General features: G+C 41.7%; 2 protein-coding genes across 21 annotated transcripts in view; one reads left to right on the top strand and one right to left on the bottom strand.

Annotated features, from left to right (window-relative positions):
• The window catches only part of BASP1 (brain abundant membrane attached signal protein 1), a 1,209,505-nt gene that overhangs the window by 443,882 nt on the left and 748,434 nt on the right, over positions 1-17,189 (top strand). The window contains exon 1 of one of the 19 annotated variants that reach the window (XM_050794744.1): positions 4,545-4,549. The exons of the other annotated variants lie outside the window; for them this stretch is intronic. The gene's annotated coding sequence lies outside the window, so the exon portion shown is untranslated. Of the gene's footprint in view, positions 1-4,544; positions 4,550-17,189 lie in introns of those variants that run through there. 19 annotated transcript variants of the gene reach the window in all.
• Positions 1-17,189, bottom strand: part of RETREG1 (reticulophagy regulator 1) — a 150,483-nt gene that overhangs the window by 36,546 nt on the left and 96,748 nt on the right. Inside the window, exon 1 of one of the 2 annotated variants that reach the window (XM_050794699.1) lies at positions 1,316-1,885. The exons of the other annotated variant lie outside the window; for it this stretch is intronic. Within the exon in view, the coding sequence (XP_050650656.1) occupies positions 1,316-1,350 (35 nt within the window). The 5' untranslated portion in view covers positions 1,351-1,885. Of the gene's footprint in view, positions 1-1,315; positions 1,886-17,189 lie in introns of those variants that run through there. 2 annotated transcript variants of the gene reach the window in all.

Genomic DNA, 17,189 nt, shown 5'->3' with positions numbered 1-17,189 from the left:
CATTCTACAAGTATGTATTCAAAATGCCTATTCTGTGCAAAATTCTATGCAGAGAGCGGGTGGGAGTGCCTAGGTGCCAAGGGGAAAATAAAAGTCCTGCTGCCAGAAATGTTAAAATGTCATGAAGGGGATACATACAAGTAAATCAACCCATCATCTGGAAACTGAACCTGACATTTACACTTCTCTGAAAATGTTTTCTTAACCAGCTAGTTAACCCATATCCCACTCTAAGCATTTCTATAAATGTCATCTTCAAGTACTTGATTTACTGTGTCATTTTATGTCGAAAGTTGTTTCATTGTTCAATTAAATGTCAACATAATGTTAATGTACTAGGAAGGAATTTGTAAGAAAATAGAAACCAGAAAAACTAGAGAAAAGTAGCTTTTACGGACTCTATTACAACTGATTATAATTACCACACACACAAACATGCCCCATATACCCATGGCTGAAAGAGGATGCTTGTCTTTAATACAAGACAAAAATGTATTTTGGTGCCCTTGTTCCTAGAGAGTTACCAGTTTCCACTTTCTTGGGCAAGAAAATTGTCCCACTCCTTTTCTTGTTTAACAATTTTCTGTCTACTTCATATCTGAATTTCAATGGCCCCAATTAGAATTCCAGCGAAGGCATCTAACTGACTCATACAAAAGTTGTTCACAGCAATGGGGCTAAAATGCAGACTTTTTCACTCTAGGCACAGTTATGCTCATATGAGCAGGAATTAGTTGCCTGCTTCCTTTCCCTCCTCTTGATCTCCCCCTTCTTAGAGTTAGATATTAATATAAATAGTGATACAATTAATGTACTTCCTGTAAAGGGAGCCCAAGTGATCACATTTTCAACAATAAGAACTGTGGTTTTAAAGTTTTACAATATCAGAATGGTATGTTGGTCCAATGTTTAACCTTTAGAAATGCTTAACAAATCTTTAAAATGCAAAAGGTTTTTAAAAATGTTCAACAGCTTAGATTTCCAACAACTATCATCTAATGTTAAAAATCCAACATGAAAACATTCAAGTAGATTCTACATGATGTGCTGGGAAACACTTTTTAAAAAAATTTCTGACCATCACTTTCTGATTCAAGAAAAGCACTTATTGGCATAAGTTTTTAAGAGTACATTAAGTTTTTTGTCTCTCTTGAGTTCGTGCCAAAGAAAATTATGTTTTCTGAAATTAAAGGATTGCATTCTTAATATTTTTACATTTTAAACTCCTTTTTAAATTAGTCATAATATTTTTAAAAAGATAACTAGTCAATGAAACAGACTGAAAAATAAGTAAGTACGTAGATATCACAATTACCTTTTGCCTGGTCCAAAGTCTTCACCTTCAGGCATTTCTGCCCTTTAAAAATAACAGTGGCGAAGGCTGCAGCACCTGCTAACCGCAGCTAATGGGGCCAAACAATAGTTTCTTTTCTACTCTAATGTTGAATATCAGGAGGAAAAAAACCCAGTAGAGACGTTCTTTCCTTTTTGGAAAAAAAGTGCTCCTCCCTTACTCAGAAAGTCGGTGTTTACAAACTTCCAAAGCGCCTGCCTGCCTTGAATGAAGCTAGGAGCTGGGTTATTATCACTGCCCCCTTCTAAAAATAAAGAGGTCACCTCTTACTCCCAGTACCGTGACAGGCAGCTGGAAGTGAGCCCTGCCCAGCTGCCCCGCATTCTCTCTCCAGTCGTGTGAGAAGGTGTCCCTGCTCAGCCAGTAACCTTCATTGGATGACTTCACCTAGGCCCGCCTGCCCTTTCTCTTCCCCCAGCTTTTTTTTTTTCCTGACATGACTAGGCACCCACCTAAGGGTGGAGTGGCCACAGGAGGTTGAAACTTCACCCTGGGCTATCAAATCTCCTCCTTCGAGTCACAGGAGGGAGGTGGAGAGCAGACAGCAAAACGGGCTGTACCTGTGAGAGTTGGGGGGTTTGTCTGGAGAACGCCTAGCCACTCAGCAAAAAGATCCCTTACTGAAAAAAGTTTCAAACAAAAGCCATTATGCAATAGGGTTCTGAGGGATATTGTTTTCCAAGAAAATCTTTCTTCGGGTCATCTGGATTTCTCAACTCACCGGAAGCATGCACACGAATGTTGAGTTCATGTGTTCATCGGGGCAAAATGCTTTCTCCCCAGGACTTCCCTGTCCTCAGGGGCAGCCTGACACTGGCACAGGAAGGATTGTGAGTCTAGATGTTTTCATAGCTTGGCCTGTCACTGAAGAGGAGCTATCCCTCATTTGCTTTTTTAAAAGAGTACAACAAAAATCCCTTCAAATCTTGCTCTCAAAAAGGCCAGAAGAAATATTACTGAGATTTCTTTAGGAATATATCCTAAAGCTTTGGACAAAAAGTTGAAGCCATTTTTTTTCTTGACTAGGAATATTAGGGATGGCAGAAAGCAAGATCTAATTATTAAGAAACAACATTCTTTTCAAAATGTGTTGCCAGGTGCGTGGCTCACGCCTGTAATCCCAGCACTATGGGAAGCTGAGGTAGGAGGATTGTTTGAGCCCAGGAGTTCAAGACCAGCCTGGGCAACACAGTGAGACCTCATCTCTACAAAAAATAAAATTAGCCAGGCCTAATGGGATGCTCCTGTGGTCTCAGATACTCAGGAGGCTGGAGTGAGAGAACTGCTTGAGCCCCAGAGGTGGAGGCTGCAGTGAGCCAAGATCGTGCTACTGCACTCCAGCCTGGGTGACAGAGCAAGACCCTGTTTCTTTAAAAAACTAACAATAAAATAAATTTTAAAAATAAAAAATCTGTGTATTCTGTTATGTTATAGCTAATCCTAGCATGTTATCTATATTTAATGTATATTTTACCATTTGTATTTGTCAAAGCGACCTTCTACTACATTAAAGAAATGTCAAAACAAATAATACCTGCTTTCTTTTGGATAGTGTTAGTTATTTTGTGATGTATGCACCTCACAATTAACAATTCCTTAAAGCATTTCATATTTTATGCAAGACCGAACACTTCAGACACTTCAAAGTCTAAGATGAACTAGGTGTGGTTCCTCAGACACACAACTGAAATACCAGGAACCTGAAAGAAAACAGTCATGGGCTGAGCTCTGAAGATTGGGGTGTGCAAGAGCCTCTCAGAGGCACAGCGATGTGCTATACTATTAGAAATTCCAGGTTTTTAAATAACTGAAAAGTTGAAATGCTGAAAATATTATCAATGATAATATTGTGGCACTTGTATAAAACCTTACCAGCTGGGCACAGTGGCTCACACCTGTAATTCCTAGCACTTTGGGAGGCCGAGGCAAGCAGATCACCTGAGGTTAGGAGTTCGAGACCAGCCTGGCCAATATAGTGAAACCCTGTCTCTACTAAAAATACACAAATTAGCCGGGCGTGGTGGTGCGTGCCTGTAATCCCAGCTACTCAGGAGGCTGAGGAAGGAGAATCACTTGAGCCTGGGAGGCGGAGGTTGCTGTGAGCCTAGATCGCACCACTGCACTCTAGTCTAGGCAACTGAGTGAGACCCTGTCTCGAAAAAACAACAACAACAACAACAAAAAACCCTAATCAATACAAAACGCTAATTCTCTTATCTAATTTTCAGCTCTGATTATTCTTTCCCACGAATTTTACCTTCTCTTTCTCCTAAGCTTCTAGCTTCTTGAATACCTGAACATAACTGTTGTTGATCTTAGTTGCTGGTTACCACAGAACTGAATATATCCCTGAGACCTGCCTCTCAATTGTAAAGGATGATGAACTGATTCAGTGCTATCACAGATGGATTCGCTGTTTCCAACAGGAAATAGTTACCATTACAGACAGTCCCCAATTTAGGATGACTCAACTTAACAATTGTTTGACTTTACAGTGGTGCAAAAGCAATACTCTTTCAGCAGAAACTGGGAATCAAATTTTAAATTTTGATCTTTCTCTGGGCTAGCGACATGTGGTAGGGTACTCTCTCGTGAAGCTTGGCAGCAGCCGTGTGCTGCAGCTCCCAGTCAGCCTCGCAGTCCCGAGGGTGAATAGCCGGTACTCTGCAGTGAACTGTGTTACCAGTTGATTCTACCCAACCATGGGCTGGTGTAAGTGTTCTGAGTATAAGGTAGGCTAGATTACGCTTTGATGTTCAGTAGGCTAGGTGGACTAACTGTATTTTCAACCTACAATATTTTCAACTTAGGATGGGTTTCTCAGGCTGTAACCCCATGGTAGGTCAAGGAGCACCAGTACTTTGTTTTAGCGTCCCTTCATGCGTGTTAAAATTGCTTGTTCTAACCAGGGAGTCCCCTTCAGGTATATTTGTGGTAATTCCTAAAATTCACAGGAACAAGGAGGGTGTATTAGTCCAGCCTCGTATTACTATAAAGAAATACCTGAGACTGGGTAATTTATAAAGAAAAGAGGTTTAATTGGCTCATGGATCTGCAGGCTGTACAGGAAGCTTGGCTGGCATCTGCTCAGCTTCTGGGGCGGCCTCAGGAAATTTACAATCATGGTGGAAGGGGAAGGGAGAGCAGGCACATCACATGGCCAGAGCTGGAGCAAGAAAGAGTATGAAGGGGGGATGGTGCTAAACCATTCATGAGAACTCCACCCCCATGATCCCCCATCACCCCCCAGCAGGCCCCACTTCCAACACTGGGGATCACAATTCAGTATGAGATTTAGTGGGGACACAGATCCAAACCCTATCAGAGGGAAAACAAGGACAGTACAGACAACAGATCCCGAGTGTAGCTACACAATCGACAAGTGTCCCCTTACTGAAGGCCTAAAATGGCTTCTTCACCCAGATGGCACCTTTCACCCTGCTGGGGACTAAGGTGCTTAGGGTTTCCTCACTGACCTGAAACCTACTAGACATTCAGAACTTAAGGACTCACACAATTCAGATGTGGGAGAGACCCTGAGTGCCACTGAAGTGATCACCAAGGTTCTTAGATGCTGAAACTGTGGCACAGCAAAGCCAGGTGACTTGCGGGTGATAGAGCCAGGAGTTGCCTCCAGGTCACTATGCCTCGGCTGGGTGTCCTTCCACTCCAGCAGAGCCCACACGTGCTGCAGAAGCCCAAGGGACCAGATACCTCCACATTTTAAATTTTCCTGTATACACTCTCTTTCCAAACGTACGTCCATTTAATATCAGCAATATACTTTAAATGAGCATTTTTATTCTCCTTTGCAATTTCATCGTATAGTATGCCCTAGAAAATCACGACCACTTCAAAGCCAAACATTCACCTTTCCTGACACCTTTTTCCCCGTCACATAACCATCAGTCTGAGTTTTGCTTTGTTTCTATCTCCTCTACAGCCGCTTTGATTAAAGCTCTGGAACTTTCTACTGAGACACTAGGAGAGACCCTCCCTCTCTTGGATGTTACAGGAAAATATTAGCAGTGAATGGCCAAACGCAGATGCCAGTGTGAAGACAGGTTGTCCCTTCACATCCCTTCCCAACTTTAGTAGGTAACAGAAACCTCAGTTTTTAGCTGTACGCATGGCCTTCATAGAATAAAAACTACCTTTCTCAGCCTTGTTGGAGCCAAATGAGGCCTTTTGTGATTGTTCTGGTTGAGGAGATGTTACCAGAAACACCAGGCCGCTCCAGGTGTCAGAAATGGGATTCAAAGTAGACCTCTAGTGAGTCCCAGAAACACCGAGAGACCAAGCGAAGGTAACTGCCAGGGCCCACTGTGCCCAACGATCTCTTGCAGCAACTGGGGTCACGGTTGAGTTCTCTCTTGGATTCTGAGCTCTGTGAATCTGTGTTTTAGGCTCTCTGAGTACTTTTGAGCACTTTGTTTGATGCAGATTGGGTTCAGAAGTCATGACAGAAACAGGGCTGGGTCTGTAGGGAGGCCTCAGGTGTCTGACTGGGTCAAATTAGAAACTGGACTGGGTTCAGTAGGTAGGTAAGATTACTAGAAGACAGGGAATCATGGGCTCATCTGGATCTGAGGAGTCTAGAACTCAACCGTCTAGAACTCTAGCCAATTTCATGTAAAAGAACTTTGGATCCAGAACCTGTGCTTTTCTAAAGAAATGTTATGACCCTTAGCAAAGGGAACATAGAGTTACAGCAGCCACAGCAGTGGGGAAACTCCTTACAAAAGACAAACAGACACGTGTCTTTAGAGCCACAACAGCTACAAGGACCAAGGGGACCTCCTTGCACACGTTTTAAACCAAAACCAAGGAGTCCCAAACTAAAGAACTCCATGCCCCAGTATCTGCCTTTATTGTAAATGGCCAAGCCATTGGAAAAGACATTGTCCATTTTTACACCAGCCGTCTGATGGACCAGCTCTTTTTGGTTTGGACTGTTTCTTCACTACAGGAAGCCCCAAAGGCTCACTCTTAAGACAATAATGAACCCGTCTCTCAGACAGAAGAAAGAATATCTCCACGGTGGGCATTTCAAGGACCATTTTCAGAAAAACATTTGTAAGAATGAGTCCTGTTTTCTTTGTTCCATGCTCCTTCTCCCATGGGAGCCTCTCAGTTGACTGAAACCCCTGTTCTCAAACCCCTGACTCTGTGCTCTGCTACCTCTGTCCACTTCTTCCTTGTCATGATCTTTGATGAGACAAATTATTTTACGCTGACTGGCAACTCTATTCTGACTGCACTTTCTTTTTTTAATAATTCATATTGTGTTTAATATCTATGACAGACTAAACATATAATTTAAGTTAACTTTAACACATAATTTTAAATATGATTAAAATCAATCTTTTTAAGATATGGCTGAATTAACTTTGGTCAAAACACAAAAATTATTTACATACTGCTATTAAGGAATTTGTCGCTCTCATTCTGAGTTAAAACTTAATTTAAAAGCTGGGTTTGGGGAGAGTAGATTGTGGGTGCTTTTGCTTGATTTATGGGGAGGAGATGACTAACCCAGAGCTCATGCTCTCCAAGAGCCATCTCCCTCCCACATTCTTATTTTTAACCTAGAAGGAATCAAGTGTTGAATCTTCTTCAAATATGGGAAAGCCCAAAGGTCCTGTTTTCTACTTGTGGGATCTGTAACCGGAAACTTGGCCCAAATAAGGCCTGCTGGTTCTCAGCACCACTCATGCCACCTGCGTGAAGTTGGTACAGATACTTTCATTTTAGAATCTGTGTTTTTGCCTTGTTTCACTTTTATCTTCAGTATATTCAGTGTTATTTTTTCATTCATTAGATATTTAATGTTTCTCTTATTTTGAAATGTTTTAGCTTAGTTTTTTTATTTCAATAGTTTTTAGGGAACAAGTGGTATTTGGTTACATGGATAAGTTCTTAGTGGTGATTTCTGAGATTTTGGGATACCCATCACCCAAGCAGTTTATACTGTACCCAGTGTGTAGTCTTTTATCCCTCACCCTCCTCCCACCACTCTCCCTGAGTCCCCAAAGTCCGCTGTATCATTCCTATGCCTCTGTGTCCTCATAGCTTAGTTCCCACTTATAAGTGAGAACACATGATATTTGGTTTTCCATTCCTGAGTTTACTTCACGTAGAATAACAGTCTCCAACTGCACCCAGGTTGCTGCAAATGCCATTATTTCATTCCTTTTTATGGCTGAGTAGTATTCCATGACATACATATATATATATATATATATATTTCTTTATCCACTCATTGACTGATGGGTATTTGGGTTGGTTCCGTATTTTTGCAATTGTGAATTGTGCTGCTATAAACATGCATATGCAAGTGTCTTTTTCATATAATGGCTTCTTTTCCTCTAGGTAGACACCTAGAGGAAAAGTGGGATTGCTAGCTCAAATGGTCGATCTACTTTTAGTTCTTTAAGGAATCTCCACACTGTTTTCCATAGTGGTTGTACTAGTTTACATTCCTATCAGCAGTGTAGAAGTGTTCCTGGAACCTGAAAGCCCCACAGGTATCTCCAAGAAATAAGTGCAAAGAACCCATCACCTTTATGAAACTTGCTCCTCCTTTATCCTTGTCTATTTCTTCTCTTAAAGAAATGTAATAAATACCTTACGTCTTTCTCATAATCTCCTTATTCCAATGTGTTTTCTTCATATAACTTGGCAATATCTCAATTTGTCTATTTTTGGTCACAGAATTTTTTTTAGTTTTAATCCTCATAGTTTCACATTATAGAACTGTATACATAAAAACACTAACACAACTGGGGGAGACAATGGTTTGCAAATCAAGAGAAATGATTTCCAGCAATAGCTCACTTGTCATGAGGTCACAACCACGACAACTGCAGTTAAGGATCAGGAGGCAAGTAAGAAGGTAGTTGAGCCACTAAAATAATGTCACCACGTCAACACAGCAAAGTACGTCCATTTTATTGCTAGAACAGCTTCTCAAAAACTCATTCAAATCCTCTTCACTGTTACTCAACATACAGTCCGCAGTCACATGATTTCCCAGCCCCAGAGCAAATTAGAAAGCTCCTAGAGGCAGGCACAGTAATGCGAGAGGGAAATAACAGATAACAGTGAGGGAAAAGAAAAACTCTTAACAACCATGGCAGACGCAAACAGCGAACACATTTGAGGCTATTCGATGCTAGGCCTTAACAAACCTAATTCAGACCTGAAAGAATGAAAAACATATGATGACCCTGAAAAGATTTAACTATCTTCAGTAGATTGTGTTTGCAAAAGCAGAGAAACATATACTAAACAGTTCCATGTAAATGGCTGAAATAAAGCAAAAAAAAAAAAAAAGTGCAACTTAAAGGAATAACCTTCAGTTGTCTATACCATGCACCCCAAATGTCTGGTAAATGGGATAGTCGTACATTTATACTACTTATAAAATACACAAAGTAGTTCATATAAAAAGAATACAGCATCTTTTTCATCCATATATGATTGAAACTATAAAAGACCCCTTCCAGGTAGAGATAGCTTAAGTCAGCTTCTCTCTGCATAAGAATTTTATATTGTGTCCTGAGTGATTAGCTATATTGATCAGTCGGCCCAAGTGACTGAAAAATCTTCTTAAATGATAGAAGGCACAGAGATCAGAAACACCTCCTCTAAATCGGTCTTTCTAAAAACGTTGTCTGTAGAACAGCACAACCAAATCCCCTGGAGAACTTGCTTCAAAATGCAGATCCTGAGTCCCGGCTGAAATTCCAAGAATCAGAATCGCTGGGGGAAGAGCCTGAGGACCCGCGTCTTAGCACACTTCCCCCAAACATTTCTGATACAAGTGAAGTCTGAGAATCGCGGGGTAAATTATCACCTTGAAGCCAGGAGGAGACTGGTCAGGTCTGTGAATTCACCTTCTCCCACTCTTGCCTCTAGTGTGCCCAATCAGGCGGTATTCCTGGTTTTGACATTTCTTAAACTACACAGTAGAGAATAAAGTTAAACATGGACTTCTAAATGTTTTTGCACAAGACATGTAACAACAACAAAAATCTAACAAGCCTGAATTAATTCCAAAAAGATCATAAGAGGCCAGGTGCAGTGTCTCATGCCTGTAATCTCAGAACCTTGGGAGGCAGAGTTAGGAGAATCGCCTGAGACCAGAAGTTCAAGACCAGCCTGATCAACACTGTGAAATCCTCATCTCAAAAAAAAAGTAAACGAAAAAAAATCATAAGATTTCTTAATCATATATGTGAAGCTTGAAGCAACAGATGCCTGCAAGAGGCAAAATACTGAATGAGGAAAAGTAATCCCTGGGGAGCATTGAGGACTGAGGAGGAAGATACATCTAATAGGCATCTTGGAAGGAGGAGGAAGATATATCTAATAGGCATCTTGGAAGGCGGAGAAAGATATATCTAACAGGAGTCTTGGAATGAGGAGGAAGATATAGCTAATAGGAATCTTGGAGAAGAGGCAGAATGCAGTTTACATCCAGAAAACAGAAACACAAATCCATTCCAAATCGGCCAGGATGTGTAGGCCTGACCTGAACACTCTTGAAGCAGAGGCTAGAAACTTGTTTTATTGTTCATGTGTTTGTTATCTGAATCCCCACCTCACTGGAATTTAAGGCAGGGATGTTCTTGTTTAATACTGTATCTCAGCAATAGTACAAAGCATGATGGAGCTGACTCCTAGGATACAGCATATTAATATTATTTTTAGGTTATCTTATTAGTTGATATTAATTATATAATCAAGTGAAGAAATGGTCAACTGAGGAAGAAACATGGAAGCTATACTCAATTCTTCCCTCTCCCTCACCAGACAATCACCAAATCCCATCAACCCTACCATATAGAGCTACACTTCAATCCACCTCAGACTCCATGCTGCGGTTACTGTCTTAGTTCCATTCATCATCTGTTGCCTAGGTTAGGGGCAGCCACATGTTTTTGATCAAGCACCCCTAGCAGCACACAGCCCCCAAATATATTGAGCAATTACAAATTACATGCATACACATTTATAATGTACATATATTACTTGTAAACATATTATGGACTTCACAAATCATACACACAAAATTTAAAATTTAGAGATAAAATAAATATAAGCATTCTTTGTAACAGCCAATAAGTGAAAACGACCTAGAGGTCCATCAGTAAGAGGTTAAATTGTATGAGTCAATGAAATCCTATGCTGCCATTAAAAAGGATGACATTGTTAGGAAAGTCTTTACCTAATATAGTTAGCAAAGAGAGAGAGAGAAAGAATAGAAATCAAAATATATAATATTTCATTCATGTGAAATATATTTATGTATTTATATATTTATCTGTATACTATGTATATTTATATATAATCAATATATTTACATGTAATTGATTTGTACATATTGATTATATATATTTGTACATATTGATGTTTATATATTATATATAAATATATGTATTTATATAATATATAATAAATATATATAATCGATATGTAAATATAGTGATTATAAATGTAATATATGTAAATATATTGAGTATATTTTATATATTATATATGTAAATATATTGACATATATTTATATATTATATATGTAAATATCTTGATTATGTATTCATATATTGATGTATATATTTATGTATACATTTATATATTAAAGAAAATATCTAGAAAGATATGTACAAAGAAGGAAAGGCAAACTAGAAGGACAAGGCAAGGAGGAGGAGGAGGCGATGGGTGAAGGGAAGGGAGGAGAGGAGAAAAAGGGAGAAAGAAAAAGCATTCAAGGACCTACACCATGGTTTTCTTCTGTGGCTTACGGAAATAATGAGTATTTTCCTTTTGCCTGTTTTTTTTTTCAGCAACAATACTCTTATGATATGAAAAAATAGTTTTTAAAATATAAAAAAGGAAAAAGATCACTTTTAAATGAAAAGGGGGTTGTAAGGGGACTTTCCAGGGTTCCCTGTCCCTACAGGGAAGAAATGCCCACTCACTTGGGACACAGGCCTTCAGAGGCCGCTTTCCAGTCAGCCTCTACAGCTTCAGGACTTTTGCTTAAGTCAAAGCATGGAGCCCCTGCCTTTGAGAAGCTGTTTGGTAAAAGACATGTGTTGGCTGAAAGAATACAAGAAAGAAAATTGAGCCAAACCCTCCACTCAGTGACTCAAGAGTCAGAATTCCCCATCTTCACTCTTCCATAGCCCACCAAAGACTTCTAATGTCACCAATACAGAATTTGTTGCCTGTGAAAAGTCAGAGTATGTATTATGCACTTTGCCAAAGTGAAATAATAGTACGGAACTAGCATCAAACACAGGATATTTCTGGAACAAAGTGGAAGAGGACATTTTTCTCCTTAGATCAAACTGACAAAAAGAAAACACCCAAACAAAAATCAAAGGATCAAATGAGCATCTACGCGTGTGGTGTAAATGATGCTATCAGTAATGACAATCTGATGAATAATGACCATGTGCACCCCGCTGCTGAGGGAGAGATGGTGCCCCTCTCTCTTGCTGCCTGGTGGGTGGAGTCACACTGAGACTTGTCCTAGATCAGTGGCTTTCAAAGCAATACAAACATTTTTCTCCAAAATACTGTGTTATAGCAAATCTTAATAAGGAAAAGATACAACAACCGAACCAACAAGAGTGCCCCAGGTTTAAATGGGGGCAGGTCACTGACATGTGGTCTCAATTTCTGCAAAGAGAGCCCCTGACTCAGGTCCTTGGAAACCCAGAGTGGCTCAGGATACAGTTGCAAGCAGTGTCCTGCCTCATCTGGACAGGCAGCAGGAGAAAGCAGAACCTTTTCCTCAGTCTCTTCTCATAATAATTAGATCGGACTTAACCCAGTTACCCTTTTATCTTTTTAAGTCTTTTTCAGCTTAGCACATGGAGTGTTTTCCTCAAAGCTCCTTTCAGCCCAAAATAGCCAGGACACTCAAACCAACACCCTGAGCCTCTGAAGCTTCCCTGCCCCTGAGCTCTCCTGTGGACTGCCTCCATCCTTGTTCTGGAAGTATCACTGTAGTCACCGTTTTTCTCAGTCTACCACGGACACTGCCCAGCTGCACCTCTTGTCCTGGTATAACTATTAACAGGCCCCTCTCTGTGTCTCTGGATAGGCCACAAATTGTAGGGTCATGCAACATATCACTATTTCCTTATCCTGAATAGTCAGAATTTCCATTTTGTTCATTTGTTTGTTATAGTCTCAGTTGGGACCAACCACTGGAACCACGTCTTTGTCAGGGACCATCACTTTGGCCAGCGAGAGCTTCTCACCCCTCTCCTGTCCAGTCAATGCCACCCGTACTGCCTGACCCTGTTAGGGGTTGGACTGTGCCTCCCAAAAGGGTATGCTGAGGCCGAGCTATCTGGAAAGCATGGCTTGGACAGAGCAGACAGTAGCCATCCAAGGGCTGCTGGAGGACAGGCCAGCCGGTGGGAGAGAAGGCCAGGAGAGCAGGACATGGACTTGCAAAGGTCATGATGGGGAGGGGGTGAGGAAAGACAGAAACACGGGCAAAGAGTCGGAGCCTGGAAGGGTGGTGTCCTGCCCCAGTCCTATTTTGTCATGCTGACCTCTATGGTGGTAGGCTTAATGTCCTTTCTAATCAATAGTTTTTTTGGTCTGTTGTTGTTGTTGTTGTTTGAGATGGAGGCTTGCTCTTGTCACCCAGGATGCAGTGCATTGGCATGATCTCGGCTCACTGCAACCTCCGCCTCCCGGGTTCAAGTGATTCTCCTTCCTCAGCCTCCCGAGTAGCTGGGATTACAGGCACCTGCCACCACGCTTGGCTACGGGGTTTCTCCATGTTGGCCAGGCTGGTCTCGATCTTCTGACCTTGTGATCCTCCTGCCTCGGACTCCGAAAGTGCTGGGATTACAGGCATGAGCCACCGTGCCTGGCCAATAGTTTTTTTAAGAAAAGTTCATTGACTGCTGCTATTAGGATGGTGCAAATGTAATTGTGGTTTCTGCCATTGAAAGTAATTTACATTAACTTAAAATAATTTTTAAGTTGTGATATTTAGTGGTTAATGACCATTCAAAAACATGATGCAAAGTGTAAAGTCTGTGAGAACCCATTTGCCCCCCATTTTCAGCTTCACTCCAGGAAGGGTGGGGTGATGGCAGGTGGAGAAGAGGAGCAGGAGGTGACAGGGAATTCAGAGGACAGGAGTAGCCTCGGGAAACACGGAGAGGGACAGGGGGCAGCTTGGTGACAGCTTAGGAAGGCCAGAGAAATAACTGCAGGAAACAGGGCAGCGCTCAGACCTCACGCCTCACCCAGGGCCACTGACTTGTTCTGCATTGAGTCCTGGGTTTACTGAGGCTCCTTTCATTGCACTGAACATGGTCTTTATAAATTCTGGTTTGTGACTCCCTCTCCGAAGTCCTGTGGGTCACCTGGAACTGGTTTTATTCCTACTTATTTCCTCATTCTTCTTCTCCTTAAAACATCATTGCGGGGGGGCGGAGCAAGATGGCCGAATAGGAACAGCTCCAGTCTCCAACTCCCAGCGCGAGCGACACAGAAGACCGGTGATTTCTGCATTTTCCACTGAGGTACTGGGTTTATCTCACTAGGGAGTGCCTGACAATCAGTGCCGGTCAGCTGCTGCAGCATGACCAGCAAGAGCTGAAGCAGGGCGAGGCATTGCCTCACCTGGGAAGTGCAAGGGGGAAGGGAATCCCTTTTCCTAGCCAGGGGAACTGAGACACACAACACCGGGAAAATCGGGTAACTCCCACCCCAAAACTGCACTCTACCAAGGATCTTAGCAAATGGGCACACCAGGAGACTATATCCCATGCCTGGCCGGGAGGGTCCCACGCCCACGGAGCCTCCCTCATTGCTAGCACAGCAGTCTGGGATCTCCCGGCAAGGCAGCAGCCAGGCTGGGGGAGGGGCGCCCACCATTCCTGAGGCTTAAGTAGATAAACAAAGCAGCTGGGAAGCTCTAACTGGGTGGAGCCCACAGCAGCTCAAGGAGTCCTGCCTGTCTCTGTAGACTCCACCTCTGGGGACAGGGCACAGCTAAACAACAACAACAACAAAAAGCAGCTGAAACCTCTGCAGACGCAAACGACTCTGTCTGACAGCTTTGAAGTGAGCAGTGGATCTCCCAACACGGAGGTTGAGATCTGAGAACTGACAGACTACCTGCTCAAGTGGGTCCCTGACCCCTGAGTAGCCTAACTGGGAGACATCCCCCACTAGGGGCAGACCGACACCCCATACCTCACACGGTGGAGTACACCCCTGAGAGGAAGCTTCCATAGCAAGAATCAGACAGGTACACTCGCTATTCAGCAATATTCTATCTTCTGCAGCCTCTGCTGCTGATAACCCAGGCAAACAGGGTCTGGAGTGGACCTCAAGCAATCTCCAACAGACCTACAGCTGAGGGTCCTGACTGTTAGAAGGAAAACTAACAAACAGGAAGGACACCCACACCAAAACCCCATCAGTACGTCACCATCATCAAAGACCAGAGGCAGATAAAACCACAAAGACGGGGAAAAAGCAGGGCAGAAAAGCTGGAACTTCAAAAAATAAGAGGGCATTGCCCGCTGCAAAGGAACACAGCTCATCGCCAGCAACGGATCACAGCTGGATGGAAAATGACTTTGACAAGATGAGAGAAGAAGGCTCCAGTCCATCAAACTTCTCAGAGCTAAAGGAGGAATTACGTACCCAGCGCAAATAAACTAAAAATCTTGAAAAAAAAGTGGAAGAATTGATAACCAGAATAATTAATGCAGAGAAGGCCATAAACGAATGGACAGAGATGAAAACCATGACACGAGAAATACATGACAAATGCACAAGCTTCAGTAACCGACTTGATCAACTGGAAGAAAGAGTATCAGCGATTGAGGATCAAATGAATTAAATGAAGCAAGAAGACAAACCTAAAAAAAAAAAGAAGAAAAAGAAATGAACAAAGCCTGCAAGAAGTATGGGATTATGTAGAAAGACCAAATCTACGTCTGATTGGGGTGCCTGAAAGTGAGGGGGAAAATGGAACCAAGTTGGAAAACACTCTTCAGGATATCATCCAGGAGAACTTCCCCAACCTAGTAGGGCAGGCCAACATTCAAATCCAGGAAATACAGAGAACACCACAAAAATACTCCTCGAGAAGAGCAACTCCAAGACACATAATTGCCAGATTCACCAACATTGAAATGAAGGAAAAAATCTTAAGGGCAGCCAGAGAGAAAGGTCGGGTTACCCACAAAGGGAAGCCCTTCAGACTAACAGCAGATCTCTCGGCAGAAACTCTACAAGCCAGAAGAGAGTGGGGGCCAATATTCAACATTCTTAAAGAAAAGAATTTTAAACCCAGAATTTCATATCCAGCCAAACTAAGTTTCGTAAGTGAAGGAGAAATAAAATCCTTTACAGATAAGCAAATGCTTAGAGATTTTGTCACCACCAGGCCTGCCTTACAAGAGACCCTGAAGGAAACACTAAACATGGAAAGGAACAACCGGTACCAGCCATTGCAAAAACATGCCAAAATGTAAAGACCATCGAGGCTAGGAAGAAACTGCATCAACTAATGAGCAAAATAACCAGTTAATATCATAATGACGGATCAAGTTCATACATAACAACATCAACCTTAAATGTAAATGGACTAAATGCTCCAATTAAAAGACACAGACTGGCAAACTGGATAAAGAGTCAAGACCCATCAGTTTGCTGTATTCAGGAGACCCATCTCACATGCAGAGACATACATAAACTCAAAATAAAGGGATGGAGGAAGGTCTACCAAGCAAATGGAGAACAAAAAAAAGCAGGGGTTGCAATACTAGTCTCTGATAAAACAGACTTTAAACCATCAAGGATCAAAAGAGACAAAGAAGGCCATTACATAATGGTAAAGGGATCAGTTCAACAGGAAGAGCTAACTATCCTAAATATATATGCACCCAATACAGGAGCACCCAGATTCATAAAGCAAGTCCTTAGAGACTTACAAAGAGACTTAGACTCCCATACAATAATAATGGGAGACTTCAACACCCCACTGTCAACATTAGACAGATCAACAAGACAAAGTTAACAAGGATATCCAGGAATTGAACTCATCTCTACAGCAAGCAGACCTAATAGACATCTATAGAACTCTCCACCCCAAATCAACAAAATATACATTCTACACAGCACCACATCACACTTATTCCAAAATTGACCACATAATTGGAAGTAAAGCACTCCTCAGCAAATGTACAAGAACAGAAATTATAACAAACTGTCTCTCAGACCACAGTGCAATCAAACTAGAACTCAGGACTAAGAAACTCAATCAAAACCGCTCAACTACATGGAAACTGAACAACCTGCTCCTGAATGACTATTGGGTACATAACGAAATGAGGGCAGAAATAAAGATGTTCTTTGAAACCAATGAGAACAAAGATACAACATACCAGAATCTCTGGGACACATTTAAAACAGTGTGTAGAAGGAAATTTATAGCACTAAATGCACACAAGAGAAAGCTGGAAAGACCTAAAATTGACACTCTAACATCACAATTAAAAGAACTAGAGAAGCAAGAGCAAACACATTCAAAAGCTAGCAGAAGGCAAGAAATAACTAAGATCAGAGCAGAACTGAAGGAGATAGAGACACAAAAAACCCTCCAAAAAATCAATGAATGCAGGAGTTGGTTTTTTGAAAAGATCAACAAAATTGATAGACCGCTAGCAAGACTAATAAAGAAGAAAAGAGAGAAGAATCAAATAGACGCAATAAAAAATGATAAAGGGGTTATCACCACCAACCCCACGGAAATACAAACTACCATCAGAGAATACTA

This window comes from Macaca thibetana, chromosome 6 (assembly GCF_024542745.1).
Source record: "Macaca thibetana thibetana isolate TM-01 chromosome 6, ASM2454274v1, whole genome shotgun sequence".
NCBI classification, from domain to species: domain Eukaryota; kingdom Metazoa; phylum Chordata; class Mammalia; order Primates; family Cercopithecidae; genus Macaca; species Macaca thibetana.
Note: the sequence above shows the minus strand (reverse complement) of the source record. Positions and strands in the feature narration are given on the sequence as shown.